The 13,732-nt window shown below is 43.6% G+C and overlaps 1 protein-coding gene across 2 annotated transcripts in view; it reads right to left on the bottom strand.

Moving 5' to 3' along the window:
* Window positions 1-13,732, bottom strand: part of UNC80 (unc-80 homolog, NALCN channel complex subunit) — a 130,484-nt gene that overhangs the window by 45,312 nt on the left and 71,440 nt on the right. For both annotated transcript variants that reach the window (XM_035565888.2, XM_035565879.2), the window contains 9 exons: window positions 12,902-13,040; window positions 7,890-8,071; window positions 7,385-7,516; window positions 6,167-6,353; window positions 4,935-5,066; window positions 4,290-4,433; window positions 2,500-2,600; window positions 1,545-1,631; window positions 562-745 (listed from right to left, as the gene is read on the bottom strand). In XM_035565888.2, coding sequence (XP_035421781.1) covers window positions 562-745; window positions 1,545-1,631; window positions 2,500-2,600; window positions 4,290-4,433; window positions 4,935-5,066; window positions 6,167-6,353; window positions 7,385-7,516; window positions 7,890-8,071; window positions 12,902-13,040 — 1,288 coding nt within the window. The remainder of the gene's footprint in view (window positions 1-561; window positions 746-1,544; window positions 1,632-2,499; window positions 2,601-4,289; window positions 4,434-4,934; window positions 5,067-6,166; window positions 6,354-7,384; window positions 7,517-7,889; window positions 8,072-12,901; window positions 13,041-13,732) is intronic.

The raw sequence follows: 13,732 nt of genomic DNA, 5'->3' as shown, positions 1-13,732 counted from the left end.
CTGCCTGGAATACATTATGCAATGTTAGCACAGTCTCATACTTCTACAGTCAATGAGACATTGATCTGTTCCTAAAACATAGAGCTGGCGACTTTAGCAGCAAGCCAACTCTGGGGAAGGAACAGGCATAAAAGGTCAAATCTGTTTTTCAGCAAGAAATCTCTTGATTACTCATGAAGTCCTAGGCTCACAGCACACCCTTCTTGGGCTTTCTTGAGACTTAAATGATAGGTTGCATCAAATCAAACTGAGTCTGAATGGTACAGTCCTAAAAGGATCATCCTGCCAGTCTTTCACAGACCAACTGGCACAAAGCCCTGAGTTGAAATAACTGTTCTCATTCACCTTCTGTTTGCTTCTTTCAGAGCTCTTAAAGCCATTTTCCGAACCTCAAGGAATTAGAGGTGGAATTTACTGACTGAACCCTCAACTCAAGGAAAACTGACTTAGAAAATGCAGCCATTTGTAGCAGGTCTGCTCCAGTCCTGACAGATCTCCCTTTTGGTAGAGGGCGGTTGTGAACTTGGAAGTGTAGTAGATGTAAAGACTCTTTTCTTATACCTGGCATTGAGGCAGTCACCAGCAGTTTCACTTCACACTGTTCCTTCTTCATAGTCTGTTTGAGATCCTTGAAAAAAAGGCCTTCAACATAACCCACCACTTCCCAAAGGAAAGTCAGTGTTGCAGAAATGGCATCCATGCCCCATTCACATGGAGTGCGTACAAAATACATGATCAGTCCCACCTGCAGTTAATAAGAGGAATACCGGGTTATAGGCATTCTAGCTGTGCAGGGCATTGTATAAATACAGAACAAGAACATGATTCTTCTGTCTTTCTTCACTCGGGATAAATTCATTAAACTTAACATCCTGAAAGTTTACACATACTGCAGAACAATCTGCCTCTACTATTCTTCCTTTTTTTATAGAAGATGAGGAGTGGGGGCAAAAATGGCAATTACAGCCCAGCCTTAAAAGACATTGTAGATGAGGAAAAGGGAAAACATCTGCAGTAAGAGACTTCTTTGCCTTATGCTCTGATGTGCTGCCACATAGACACCTGACAAACACTGGAAGGCTCCTGGAGTAGCATACATCTTGTCCGGTTTTTCATCTCTTAACTGAAAGAACTGCAGCAAATGCATTTTCCACAATCATAAAAGAAGCTCCTAGTTTTATTCCAATGGGACTGTCCAAAAGTAAAGCACTTTCTGAATGAAAATTAAGTAAAATAATTAAAGGTTTCTGGCATTTTGACCCTCCTATTGGTTTACAACTCATCATCTACGATTCAACTCAGAAATTCACGACAGGAAGTCTAGCGGTTTAATAAAAAGTAAAAGGTTCCTCTTCCTCTTCCTATAAGGAATAAAAAGCTGATGTAAGCCTGGTATTTTGCATCTACAGCCAGAAGCAGATATGAACCATAAATGAAAAGACACAGAGTATTTATTTCTTTGCAGATTGTGACATTAACTTCTTATGACACATGCAGATAGTGGTGAGATTATGAGCTGCACAGTTGACTCACAAGCTACTCACCAAATAGTTAAAGAGGATATGAGATGTCTGTGCAGGAAAATCCCCAATGTTCAACAAAAGCTTCCTTAACATATACATCAGCTCATCCTAAAAGAAGAGCAAATGTTTTCTTTCCATCACAAAATGGAAAACGGATTTCTCCACTTGTCTTCCCCAGCTTTGTTATCTCCCATTTTTCTGCATCCCTTTGTTCAGCTCTGTCTGTTGGTGCGTGAAGTGGTACTCTATGCTTGTGACTGTTCCTACATTTCCCAAAATAAGACCCAGGGCACAGCACTCAGGTCAACATCCTTATTTTTCATTGGAGAGAGGCCAATACCTCCTACTGCCGTTTGTCCTGACTGCAGCATCCTGATTCTGCACTTCCATCCCTGTAATAATGTTAATCCTTGCTTACCACAACAAATGGCTGCCTAGATAATCTTGCTGAGACACTGCGAAATCTAGCACAGCTCAACTCAGTAACTGTGGTTGCTGGGTAGGAGATCGGGGCAGAATCTAACATTCCTTCTTCTAGAAGCTGCTTTCTGTAATGCAGACTAATTAATTTCTTAAGGTGGGGAGGAAGGCGGGTAGAAGGAGAAGAGTTTCACTGTCAGCCAAGGACAGACAGAGAGACAAGGCCACGAGACCTTTGAGAAAAAACTGAACAGGATTGCATGGGTGGAGGTAATATGGCCTGTTTTTGATAGAAAGGGTTGTGCTTCACTAAGCATCTGTTCAAGGCTAGGCTTAGAGCAAGTCACATCCTTAGCAGGGGTAAATGACCTGTGTGTCCCATTTACATCAGTGGACAGTGCCTGAAGCCAACTGATGATATGGCCTAAAAGACTTTGAGGCACATTACAATTGCAGATGTTCTTCTCCAGACACTACCCACAGAGGGATTTTGCTTGCAGCTGTTCTCCCCCGCTCTAAGCAATACACAAGCCCAATGGAGAGAAGAGGAGTTTACCTGTCGGTTGCTTATTGTGAGCTTCTCAAGGAAATGGCGCAGGACTGTAGAGGGGTCTTCAATTAAGCAGTTCCACAGGACCTGCTGAGCAACAGCACTTACTGTAAAACAGAAAGAAAACATGGTCAGAACTCTCTCCCTTAGAAAAGCCTTGAAATAGTGCACTTAGATGCAAATGTTCCTGACCTTCTACTACAATTAGCATTTTTGTACTGAAACACACAGGAGCTACTTTGAGGCACTAGGATTCCTGTTCACCACTGCAGTCATTTGAAGCAAAAGTCAATAACAGAATCGTAGGGGTTGGAAGGGACCTCTGGAGATCATCAAGTCCAACCCCCTGCTAGAAGCAGATTCCCTACAGTAGGTTGAGCAGGAAAGCATCCAGGCAGGTCCTGAATTTCTCCAGAGAAGGAGAAATTCTTTTACACTGTAAAGAAGTTCTTATGCATGTTTGTGTGGAACTTCCTGCGTTCCAGTTTCTGGGCGTTGCCTCTTGTCCTATCGCTGCCTTCCCTAAATTCTGGTGATAGGATAGGAATCACTTCAGCACTGTAGTCAGAAAAATAATAAAGAAATAACTGCTTGGATTTACAACTCCATATGGGCAAATATGTCAATTAAAAAAAAATGATCATATACTTTTCTTCATTCATGGAAACGCCACCTCATGGTGATTCACTGAGTGACTTTATCTGGTATTAACGGACAGTATTAGATAGTCGGCAGGGGATTATGTTGATGATCAACTCCCCAAAGTGTAATTAATCGTAGCCCTGTGAAGATTAACAACAGCAGAGAATTATTCATTGTTTTGTTTTCAGTGCTCAGTTCTTTGTCACAAAATGACATATTATTTAGGTGACTGGCTACACCCACCCAAAACTGAATAAAGAATGTGACAGAAAGTTAAGTGTGCAATCAGCCATCATGACAAGTGATGAGAAAGGAAGAGCAACAGTCCACCATCTATAACCATTTAAGAGAAACAAATACAGAAGAACCTCTTATTACTTTACAAATACATCACAGACCATAAACAAAATGTTAGAACTGTTTATAGCTGGATTTCCACTTGTCATAGGATCAAAGAAATACTGGTGGGAATAGGCTTCGGGACGTCTCTAGTCCAAGCCCTGCTTGGAGCAAGACTGTCACTGACACCAGATTATGTCAACCACAGCTTTGTCTAGCCAAGGCTTGATAGCTGCTGTGGAAGGAGAGGGATGGAGATTCCATGGAGACTGCACTATGCTCCTGGTAGACAAGTTCTTTCCTAATTTGCATCTTGAACCTCCCAAGCTGCAACCTGTGTGGTAGAGTTCCTCTGTTTGTTTCCTTTTTATCACACAAAACAAGCCCAGCTTCCACAATCACTCCTCACAGAACACCTGTTTTAGGCCTCTTACTGTCCTGGTATCCCCTTGCTAGATCTTTTCCAGCTTCCCAACATCCTTCTTGAACTGGGAGCTTTTTTAGGGTCCCAAAAGACAGCAAATATCATTTGAAACCCAGAGCAAAGAAGAAAGAGCCTACAAGATCACATTTCTGTTGTCCACCCATTTGCAACTAGTTTGTGAGGATTGAAAAGGTTATTCATAAGCTTTGTAACAAATATATATACTCATAACATACTACTACTAGGAAACATGAACTATGAGCAAATACAAGGTTGTATTATACCTGTTCCCACTTTAGTTATGGCACCTAACAAATGAAAATATTTTAAGTGCTGGCAGGTTCTGCCACTCCTAAGCAAGAATCACTTGAAGTGTAATCTAGGTCAGTACCAGCTACCCCATCCTCCCGGACTTCTCCGTCTTCCATCAGATGGACAATGGGGAGCACTGCTGCACAGATGCATGCTGGAAACACAGCCTGAGGTGGTTGTGGCACGTGATGGTTCGGAGTATGCTCTGTAGTGTGTTCTTCATCTGGAGTAGTAAGAAGAGTAGAAGGTAAGTGTCCATGAATAAGCTGTGACACTGCACAGGCAGGTCAGATAAAAATCTATGTTAGGTGGTGAACAAACAGAACAAAATGATAGGCTGCCTGGTCACTCTGCAAGCACAGAAGCTTTACTGTTATTTCCAAGAAGAAAAAGCGTCTCCAGTCAACTTCTTGATCAAGAATTTTCATTGTCAATATTATCTTTTCTAATTTATATTTCTTTTCTTCTAGACATTACCTTTTCTTTTTTATGAAATCTCATTTCATTACCATTTTTTGGCCACAGTGGTCTCCGAGGCATGACTCAGTGTAAACATTATGACAGGAAGAATGAATAAAATAATGCATGGCAGTAATTTATTATAAAGAGTTCAAGCCTGAGAATACATTCAGCAAAAGAAAATGCCATCAGCTTTAAAGGTTAGCAGGAAAGGCTTCCAATAAGTGAAATCCTAGGAAAGTATACTCCAAAGTGGTCAACCCACCTTCTGCACTGACTGCTGAGCGCACTGACCAGACAGAGCCACGGCGGAAGGAATAGTTCCTATGAGATGTACTGGAGGTGCAGGAAGGACTCACAGAGAGACGGCGGGAGGCCAGGTTGGCAACTTCTTCTACTGACAAAGAGAATGGGAAATGTCAATCCAGGTCTAACTGACAGACTTTAGGGAGCTTTCTGAAGGAGAGCACTTGCAACCAAACTGGAACATTGACAATTGAACTCAGGTAACACTCGGAACAATTTCAGATCTATAAAGAGCGGGTAGGCAATTTGCTCATGCTTTGAGAAACAGCTGAATATTGCTCCATAGGAGTGTTCAGTGCTTTGGTGAGTCACATTTTAACTGAGGTGGCTCTATGCTTCTCTTTGTCTACACCCTATTATCCACCATGGTTGGTGGTGCTTAGTTTTTCCTAAGAATTGGGAATTCTGCTCACATACTTTCCAATGCATGTTTAGATCCAGACACCAGCGTAATTACCTAATTGCATATGCCTTGTAATGACTTCAATAAAATCTTTGTGCTCTGTTAGCTTGAACCAATGAAAATCCTCACCCATAGACTAAGTTTTCAGGGCACAACTCAAGCCATGTAACTTTAACCATCTGAAATTTTAGTCATGAGTTTGAGCTGGTCATCTAGACCCTCCCCTCTAGATACCATAAAGAGAGAAAATTCTGGAGGCAATTCAGTCTGTCCTAAGCTATGTGTCTTAAGACGAATACTGCCAAATACTCCCATCCTTTAATTATCAAAGGGTTAAAGTTAAGAAAGAAAATTTTCATTCTTTTTGTCCCATATTCTCATTGCACTAAAATCAGACCTCCCAAAATGCTGGAAGCTTTGATATATTAAGAGCTCTGAAGTTACACTGATGCTGGCTGAGGGGGAAAGGGGTAAGCGGGGCTTGGGACACAGTGAGTGTTCAATATATCTCAGGTTTTGTGGGTTTTTTTTTGCACTTATTTTTAGTTATGATTTTTTCTCAGTCACTTAGACTCTTCAACAAATGAGTGTGGCTGCTCACCACCTTTACAGAGGTATTAAACTGTGGTAGTACTTGCTCATGCTCTGAGGTGGTGAGCACACCAAAGCAGGGACTTTCCTAGCACCACTGACTGCTTTTCCTGGATGTTACATCCCTAAGCAGTGCTGTATGTTGGTGGCAGATGCTCCCTGGTTCCTGGAAGGCTTTTCCTGGCCCTGGAGCACACCTTCTTCTTCCTGCTCTGAGCTCGGTGTGCAGGTTGGCTCATAGCAGGCCTCCTGAGTGATTGGGATGGCAGTGATGAGACTGGCTTCCCGACCCAGACGTTTCTTCTCTTCCTCCTGCTGCAGGTTTTTTAAGATGTGCTCTGCTCGCTGATGGGAACGTGACACTGCTCTGGCTGAAAAGGACTTCTGTCAGGAAGAAAAGAGAAGCAGCACAGCCTGAAGCTGTTGGTTAAGATGCACACATCCTAGGTTTTTCACTAAGGTCCTCAGTGACATTCAGCAACTCAGTTTGCAAATACAAATCAAAATAGTTCTAGTTGCACCAGGAGCTATGTCTATAACAAGCCTTGGTGCTGACTTCTCCCACGAGGAACTGCACAAATTGGCACATAGGAAACTGTCAGACATTTCAAGTGAACTAATTCTTTGGGGACATAACAGCTGTCTGCTCCTAAGATCTGACTTACTGTCTCTCACAGGCACGTGTTATACAGTAGAGTGCCCCATTGAACAAACAGACAGAAAAGCCTTATGCTCATACAGGATGTCCCATGCCCTATATGGACAGTGTACTGACTAGATTTTCCCCAGCAGAGGATGACAAGAAAACTCAGAGTTTAGGCCACATCTTTTGGTTTTAGTTCCCTCCATGCCCTTACTGAGAAACAGCAATACTCACCCTCATGATATAGAATCATAGAAGGGTTTGGGTTGGAAGGGACCTTAAAGATCATCCAGTTCCAGCCTGCTGCAAGGGGCAGCGACACCTCCCACTAGAACAGGCTCCTCAAAGCCCCATCCAGCCTGGCCTTGAGCACTGCCAGGGATGGGGCATCCACAGCTTCTCTGGGCAACCTGGGCCAGTGCCTCACCACCTTCATAGCAAAGAATTTCTTGATGTGTAACCTTTATCTCCCCTCTTTTAACTAAAAGCCATTACTCCCTGTCCTGTCACTACACTCCCTGACAAATAGTCCCTCTCCTGCTTTCCTGTAGGCCCCCTGTAGATACTGGAAGACTGCTATAAGGTCTCACTGGAGCATTCTTTTCTCCAAGCTGAACAACCCCAACTCTCCCAGCCTGTCTTCCTAGGAGAGGTGCTCCAGCCATCTGAGCATCCTTGTGGCCTCCTCTGGACCTGCTCCAGTAAGTTCCTGTCCTTATATTGGGGGACACAGATCTGCTTATGTCTGGGGGTCCCAGATATCTCTGCTTACCGACTGGTCTTCGTTTATAGGGTCTTGCACACTCCCGCTGCACTGAGGAACCCAGGGGGGATCAAACATTGGCACAGATGGCATCCCCAGGACGGGGGAAGGCAAAGTGAAGTTTATACTTGGAGGAGGAATCTAAACAAATCCATAAAAGACATTTTGTATGACAGCATTCTAATATTAATGTCTGTAGTGCTAATTAAATACGAGCACAAGTACCCAAGACATTAATTACCAACGCAATTTATTCCCAACTCTGCATTTCACTACAACGTAAGACTACGACAGACAGATTTCTTTCTTTCTCTGGTGTTTATCTTGACCCCATTATGCTTCTCCCATTTTTAAACAGGAGTTCTACACATCATCTCCCCCTCTGGTGTGACTTACATGATGATTTCTTTCTCTAAACTGATTTTGAGGCAATTTCATGGCAGCATGTCACAACACGTCTACCCCAGAAGACAAGCCACACATGGCAACATTGTGTTTCATGTGTCCTATCTACCTTAAAGATCTGTTGTGCTCCTTCTTCCATCCTTGGCCAGACTTGATATCTAAACCTCCAGAGTGTGTGAAATTTCAGAATGGCATTCAGTCTTTGCACTGTCTCTGGGTGATGAAATTCGGACATCAGCATGTCAGAAACAGCCTCTGGCACTTTCACAGCACACAGCAGGAACATGGCAGCTGCAGGGAGAGAACATCTGATCATCTGTTTTGCTTATTACTGTGTTTATCTGGCAGGAAAAATTGCAGCTGTATAAACTCCCAACAGAAAGAAACTTTGGCTCCAAAAATAAGATCAGCAGTCTACCAGGCTTAGCAAAAATTGTACTGCTTCATGAAACCAAGCATGTGTGATTCTACCTTTTGGAGCCATGCAGCATTATATGTGCAATGCTTTAAAAAGGTTCTGTCAAATCTGCTTTTAAAATAAAATACAGCGTTGCTCTTCTCACTAACATCTCAGCCATGAGTGGTTTAAAGTAAGAAGCATCTCTTGAATAGCAGGACTAATTCAGTTTGGCTGTCTAAAATTTTATTTCCGAGTGCCTTCTGTGATGATTAGCAAAGGCTGGTTTAACAGTTCAGCCTTTCCCTCAGCGCAGGAGGCAGTGGCCCAACAGAAGACTCACTTGTCTATTTTCATGGGATAAAAACAAAAAGAACGGTTCTTATCTACCTAGGCACCATGCAATGACTGCAATCTGCTCAAAGACAAAATTGAGTTGCTATATATTGGGAAGCAAAGGACAAGATCACAATGGAAGACAGCACAACAGAAGTTGAACTGGCCCATAGTTGCTTCATTGGAGCATATTTGAATATAAACAGACATAGTCCAACTCCAGCCCTGTGGAGGCCAATTAATTTAGATGTGTACCTCAGGGGCACTGAACAGGAATCAAAGGAACAGTGCTGCTGTGGGAGTTTTGTGGGTGTCAGCGCCCACGGCTTCTTTGACCACTAGCTTACCACAGAAAGACTGGAGGCAATTTGTCTAGATTTGGTGACAGCTCCTCTCCATAGCAGAAAGAGGACATCTGCCATCTTGTTTGCCTCACCACTTATTCAGAAGGTGCAAGGCATGAGAGCTGTGCTAATGGGAGGCAGTCAGAACACGTGCAGAACACAGCTGCTCTTTGACTGCTTAGGTCCTGCCTTGCACTGCTGAGGCTCCCGGTTCTGCTCCAGCATCATTCTCCAAATCTGCAGGGCCCCTCCCGTTTCACCACCTCAGAGAACGTTCCGCTCTTCACTGTTTTAACTGCATCTATGTCGGGTCTTAGTAGGGCTGATGTGAAAGTGTGAGCTCATGCTGAAAGCTTTCCACACCCCCAGAAAAGAAATACATCCTGGAATGGGGTCAGTAGATGGTGCTGTTGTCCAGTAACACGGGAGTTTCTTTTACCCAGCTTGGGGATAGCAATGTTGTGAGTGTTCAGGTCCGCCCTTGATGACTGATTTATGCTGGGGCTGAAATCACTCTTGCTAACAGTATAGCTACCTACAGACTCTCAAATGGATTTTAATCCTCCCTTCAGGAAGGGGAAAAGGAGCAAGATGTATCTAACAGGCTGTATTGGAGGAGCAACCAGCTAGCACTCCTCAGAAAGAGCAGCAAAGCTTTATTACCTTCTCTGTGAGCCCGAGTAAGGTTTTGATACAGGAAAAAGAATAGTCAAAATTATTCCTCCAGAAAGGAGCCGAAGGGGGGGGGGGGGGGGGGAAGGAGTGCAGCCTCAGGCAGCTTGTTTCTCTTTATTTTGCTCCTCTCTATTCCTGTTTGCACATTTGGCCCCGTGTATTGGGCCATGGTGAGGCATTGGTAGCGGGGCGGCTGCAGAGTGGTCTCTTTGAGAAGAGACCAGGGGCTGCTCCTATGTTGGACAGAGACAGTTCCAGCCGGCTCCCAGATGGAGCTGCTGCTGGCCAAAGCTGAGCTCATGAGCCGGTTGAGCCCCTGTGAAAATGTATTTAAGAGGGCAAAAAACGCTGTGCAGCAGCTGCAAAAGAGAGGATTGAGAAAAAAACAGGAGAAAAACAACCCTGCAGACCCCAAGATCAAGTGAAGGAGTGCTCCAGGCATCAGAGCAAAAGTTCCCCCTGCAACCCAAGGAGAAAACCATAGTGATGCAGGCTGCCCCCCTGCAGCCTGCGGAGAGGAGCCCATGCTGGAGCAGTCCGTTCCTGAAGGACCGCACCTTGTGGTACACACCCGTCCTGGGGCAGTTCTTGAAGAACTGCAGCCCGTGGGAAGGACCCATGCTGGGGCAGCTCATGAAGGACTGTAGCCCATGGGAGGGACCCCATGCTGGAGCAGGGGAAGAGCGTGAGGAGGAAGGAGCGGCAAAGTTATGAACTGACATCAACCCAATTCCCCATCCCCCTGCACTGTTCAGGGAGGAGGAGGATGTAGAAGAATCAGGAGTGAAGATGAGCCTGGAAAGAAGGGGGACATGGGGAGAAGGTGTTTTCAGTTCTCGGTATCCTAACCTGTTACTAAATGGCAGTAAAATAAATTAATATTCCGTAATGCAAGTTTGTTCTGCCTGTGACAGTAACTGCTAAGCAAACTCCATCCTTATCTTGACCCTCATTTTTTTTTCACTGTTATTTTCTCCCCTTGCCTTGCTGAAGAGGGGGAGTGAGAGCATAGCTTGGTGGGCGTCTGAGGCACTAAAGAGGACTGTAGTGGGTTAGCTTTGTCTGGTCTCTCACTGAGATAAAAGCCCCTTAATGAGAGAAAAATAAAGGCTGCATGTGGTAGCAAAAAGAAAAAAAAAGATTTATTCTCTACTCCCTGTAAGCAGGTGATGTCCAGCCACTTTCTGGGAAGCAGGGCCTCAGTATGCATAGCTGTTGCTTCAGAAAACAAATGCCTTCATAATGAATGTCCCCTGCCTCCTACTCCCTTCTTCTAGCTTTTACTGCTGAGCACAACATCAAATGGTATGGAATAACAGACCTTTTGGTCAGTTTATGTCAGCTGTCCTGGGTATGTCCCCTCCCAGCCTTTTGACCGCCCCCAGCTTGGTTGGTGACTTTGTTGGAGGCAGAGGGTTGGAGAGACAGCCTTGGTACTGTGAGAGCACTGCTCAACAGTAGGCAAAATTTGTCTGTCATCAGCACTGTTCTAGCCACAAATGCAAGGCACAGCACTATACGGGCTGTAATGAGGAAAGCTAACTCCATCCCAGCCAGACCCAATACACCTGGAAAACACAAAGGGAAAGGGAAGAGCACAGAGAAGGCCCATGGGCTGAAGAAGTGCACTGTGTACTGGAGGAGCAGATAGAAAGTGAAGAAACCAGAACTGATGAAGAGCATTGAATGCAGATTCAAACAATGGACTTCAGGGCAGAATTTACTGCTGCCTGTGGAAAATGAAGGACTGGTAAGCTAGATGGAAGTGTGAGGGAGAAAGCAGAGAAGTCTGAGAACACTTTAAAGGTCTTGCATGGCCAGCAGCTTTTGATAAAAATACCCATAATTTAATCTCCACTGTAAAAACATCTGTGATGGCTCCCTTAGGTGTACAAATGTGGGGAAGATGGCAGTATTTAAGCTATTCGCTTGGGTGGGTGCTGGGGGAAGAGAAAGGTAAAATTTGAAATTTGTGGGAGGTTGGCTTAGATATGAATTTGATTGCTTTAATTTGTGGTTTGTTTAAGAAATATGTTTCTTGCATCTGAGCCACGTTCACTGTTTCTAGGGTTGTGGCCCATGATCTCTGAACATCCGACATTAGCATACATTGGCTAAGAGTATTTGGACAGGACAATAAAACTAGAAGGGACCTCATGAGTCACATCATCTACTTTCTTTCACAAACTATTAAACCTGAGTGTATTTGCTCTCTTTCCCGGTGGTTAGAAATCTTGTCTTCCAGCTGGAAGAAGTCATACTCATCTTTATGCTACCATGGCTTAAACATTTTTTCCTCCTTGCCAGGTCTACTGTATTTATGGAAAGCAAGAGTATTGCCTCTCAGTCTTCACCTCAATCAATTAAATAAATATCCTTATCATACAGATTCTTCATTCTTCCTCCTGTCCTCACAGTCTTTCATTGTACCTGTCCATGCAAATGTCTTTTTCTTCAGCGACTGGAATTGTGCCCAAATGTGCTGTGCTCTAGGTAATTGTAGGATATGCTTTACAACAGCATCAATACTTTTTATCTCCAACACAATACCTCTTCTAACACATCCTGACTGCATTTATTGCTTCCACATCTGAATTCTGCTTGGTAACTCACAGTCATCCTGTGGCCAACTGATACACACTCTGAACTCCTCTGCATGTCTATCAGTTCCACGGGAAAAGATCCAAACTCATAACAGAAAATTCACTGCTAGTTTGTATGGACAGTCTTACATTTTGTAGTAAGAGATTTCATCCCCTTTTTGGGGTTCCTTTTCCAAGGTAACACACTCCCAGGTATGTGATATTCTGATATTCTTCAGTCTTAAAGATGCCTCTCAATTATGTGCCATCAGCAAATATCTGCACAATCTAATACCAAGTGGGAATGTAAAATTTAAATACCATACCATACAACTATTAAGAAACACTGCTGTTTCCATGCAACAGGAGAATTTTTCTTTCAGCACAACAGAAGTAGCTATGACAGTTCCACTTCCATTCCATTTCCCGGTTTTTGCATCAGCTCTCAAATGGTACTAACAATTTCCACGAGGCAACATACCAAATACTTCAGTAAATTCTGGTCAGATTATATCACTGTGTTTCCTCTGCCTAGAAACCCTAGAAACACAAATCACCAATTTTATTTCTCTTATCATCGACCACAACCAGGGCTGTGCAGATGGTCTTCCTTCTGACCACCTCTTTTATACAGATCACAAAAGCACATGGTCTATGAAAACCAAACAGCCATCAGGAAACCCTTGGTGTCATTAAGACCTCCTCCACTAGAAAGCTGTCTTGCAAGGCCCTGTGACCTGCTGTGAGTTGATCTTTCTGACTAGCCACACTGATTTGGTTCCCTTACCTGCTGCTCCAGCCATGTGCTCATCCACACTGAGAAGGAGCTCCCATGCTGCAGGCTGGATGTCCCCATACATCTCTTCTGTGAGGATAGGAGCTGCTTTGATTAGCAGTGACAAAGGTGCAGGGGAGAGGCTCATTACCTTGGGGGGGAGAAAAAAAAAAAAAAAAGCTGTGCCTTACAGCTGAGCTGTATAATCTATCCCCAGTGAACAATACACTCAGTAAAATTAAAAAAAAAAAAAAAAACACAAACAAACAAACAAAAAAAACACCCTAGTTTTGGACTGCACATTACTCATTGATCGCTTCTAGTTTCAGTCATTTCAGATAATGTTCCACAGAAAAATGTTGCTTTTAGCCTACACTAAAACAGCAGTGTTTGCAAGCTAGTTTCATGTCTGTTGCTAGTTACGTATGTCACCAAAGCATGGATAAAGAGGACATAAAGAAAGCAAAACTCTTCCAAGGTGATGCACAAACAGTGATATATACCCATGAAAATCCCACAGACAACCAAGAAAAGGCCTGTGAACAGCCCGTTGCTTCTTCAGGAACATGGAACAAGAAAGAACATAGGAAACTACTGCTATACACTGGCAGGTTGTTTCTAAACATATTTGCGGATTCATTTTTATTTTTTGTATCCCCAATCTTGATGCACTTATCTCCATGGGAAGCCAGAGATGCTGATTACCATTTAATGGAGCTACAAGTTTAAAGGACTTTTTTTTGACAGGAGTTACCTCAAGAGGCTTAAATTTAGCATTACTCAGCTGGGGAAAACATGCAGGGCTGAATTAATCAATATTCAGCAACGACAGTTCTTTCCTTC

Source organism: Cygnus atratus, chromosome 6 (assembly GCF_013377495.2).
Source record: "Cygnus atratus isolate AKBS03 ecotype Queensland, Australia chromosome 6, CAtr_DNAZoo_HiC_assembly, whole genome shotgun sequence".
Taxonomy (NCBI): Eukaryota; Metazoa; Chordata; class Aves; order Anseriformes; family Anatidae; genus Cygnus; species Cygnus atratus.
The sequence above is the reverse complement of the archived record's forward strand: the minus strand, read 5'-3'. Positions and strand labels throughout refer to the sequence as shown.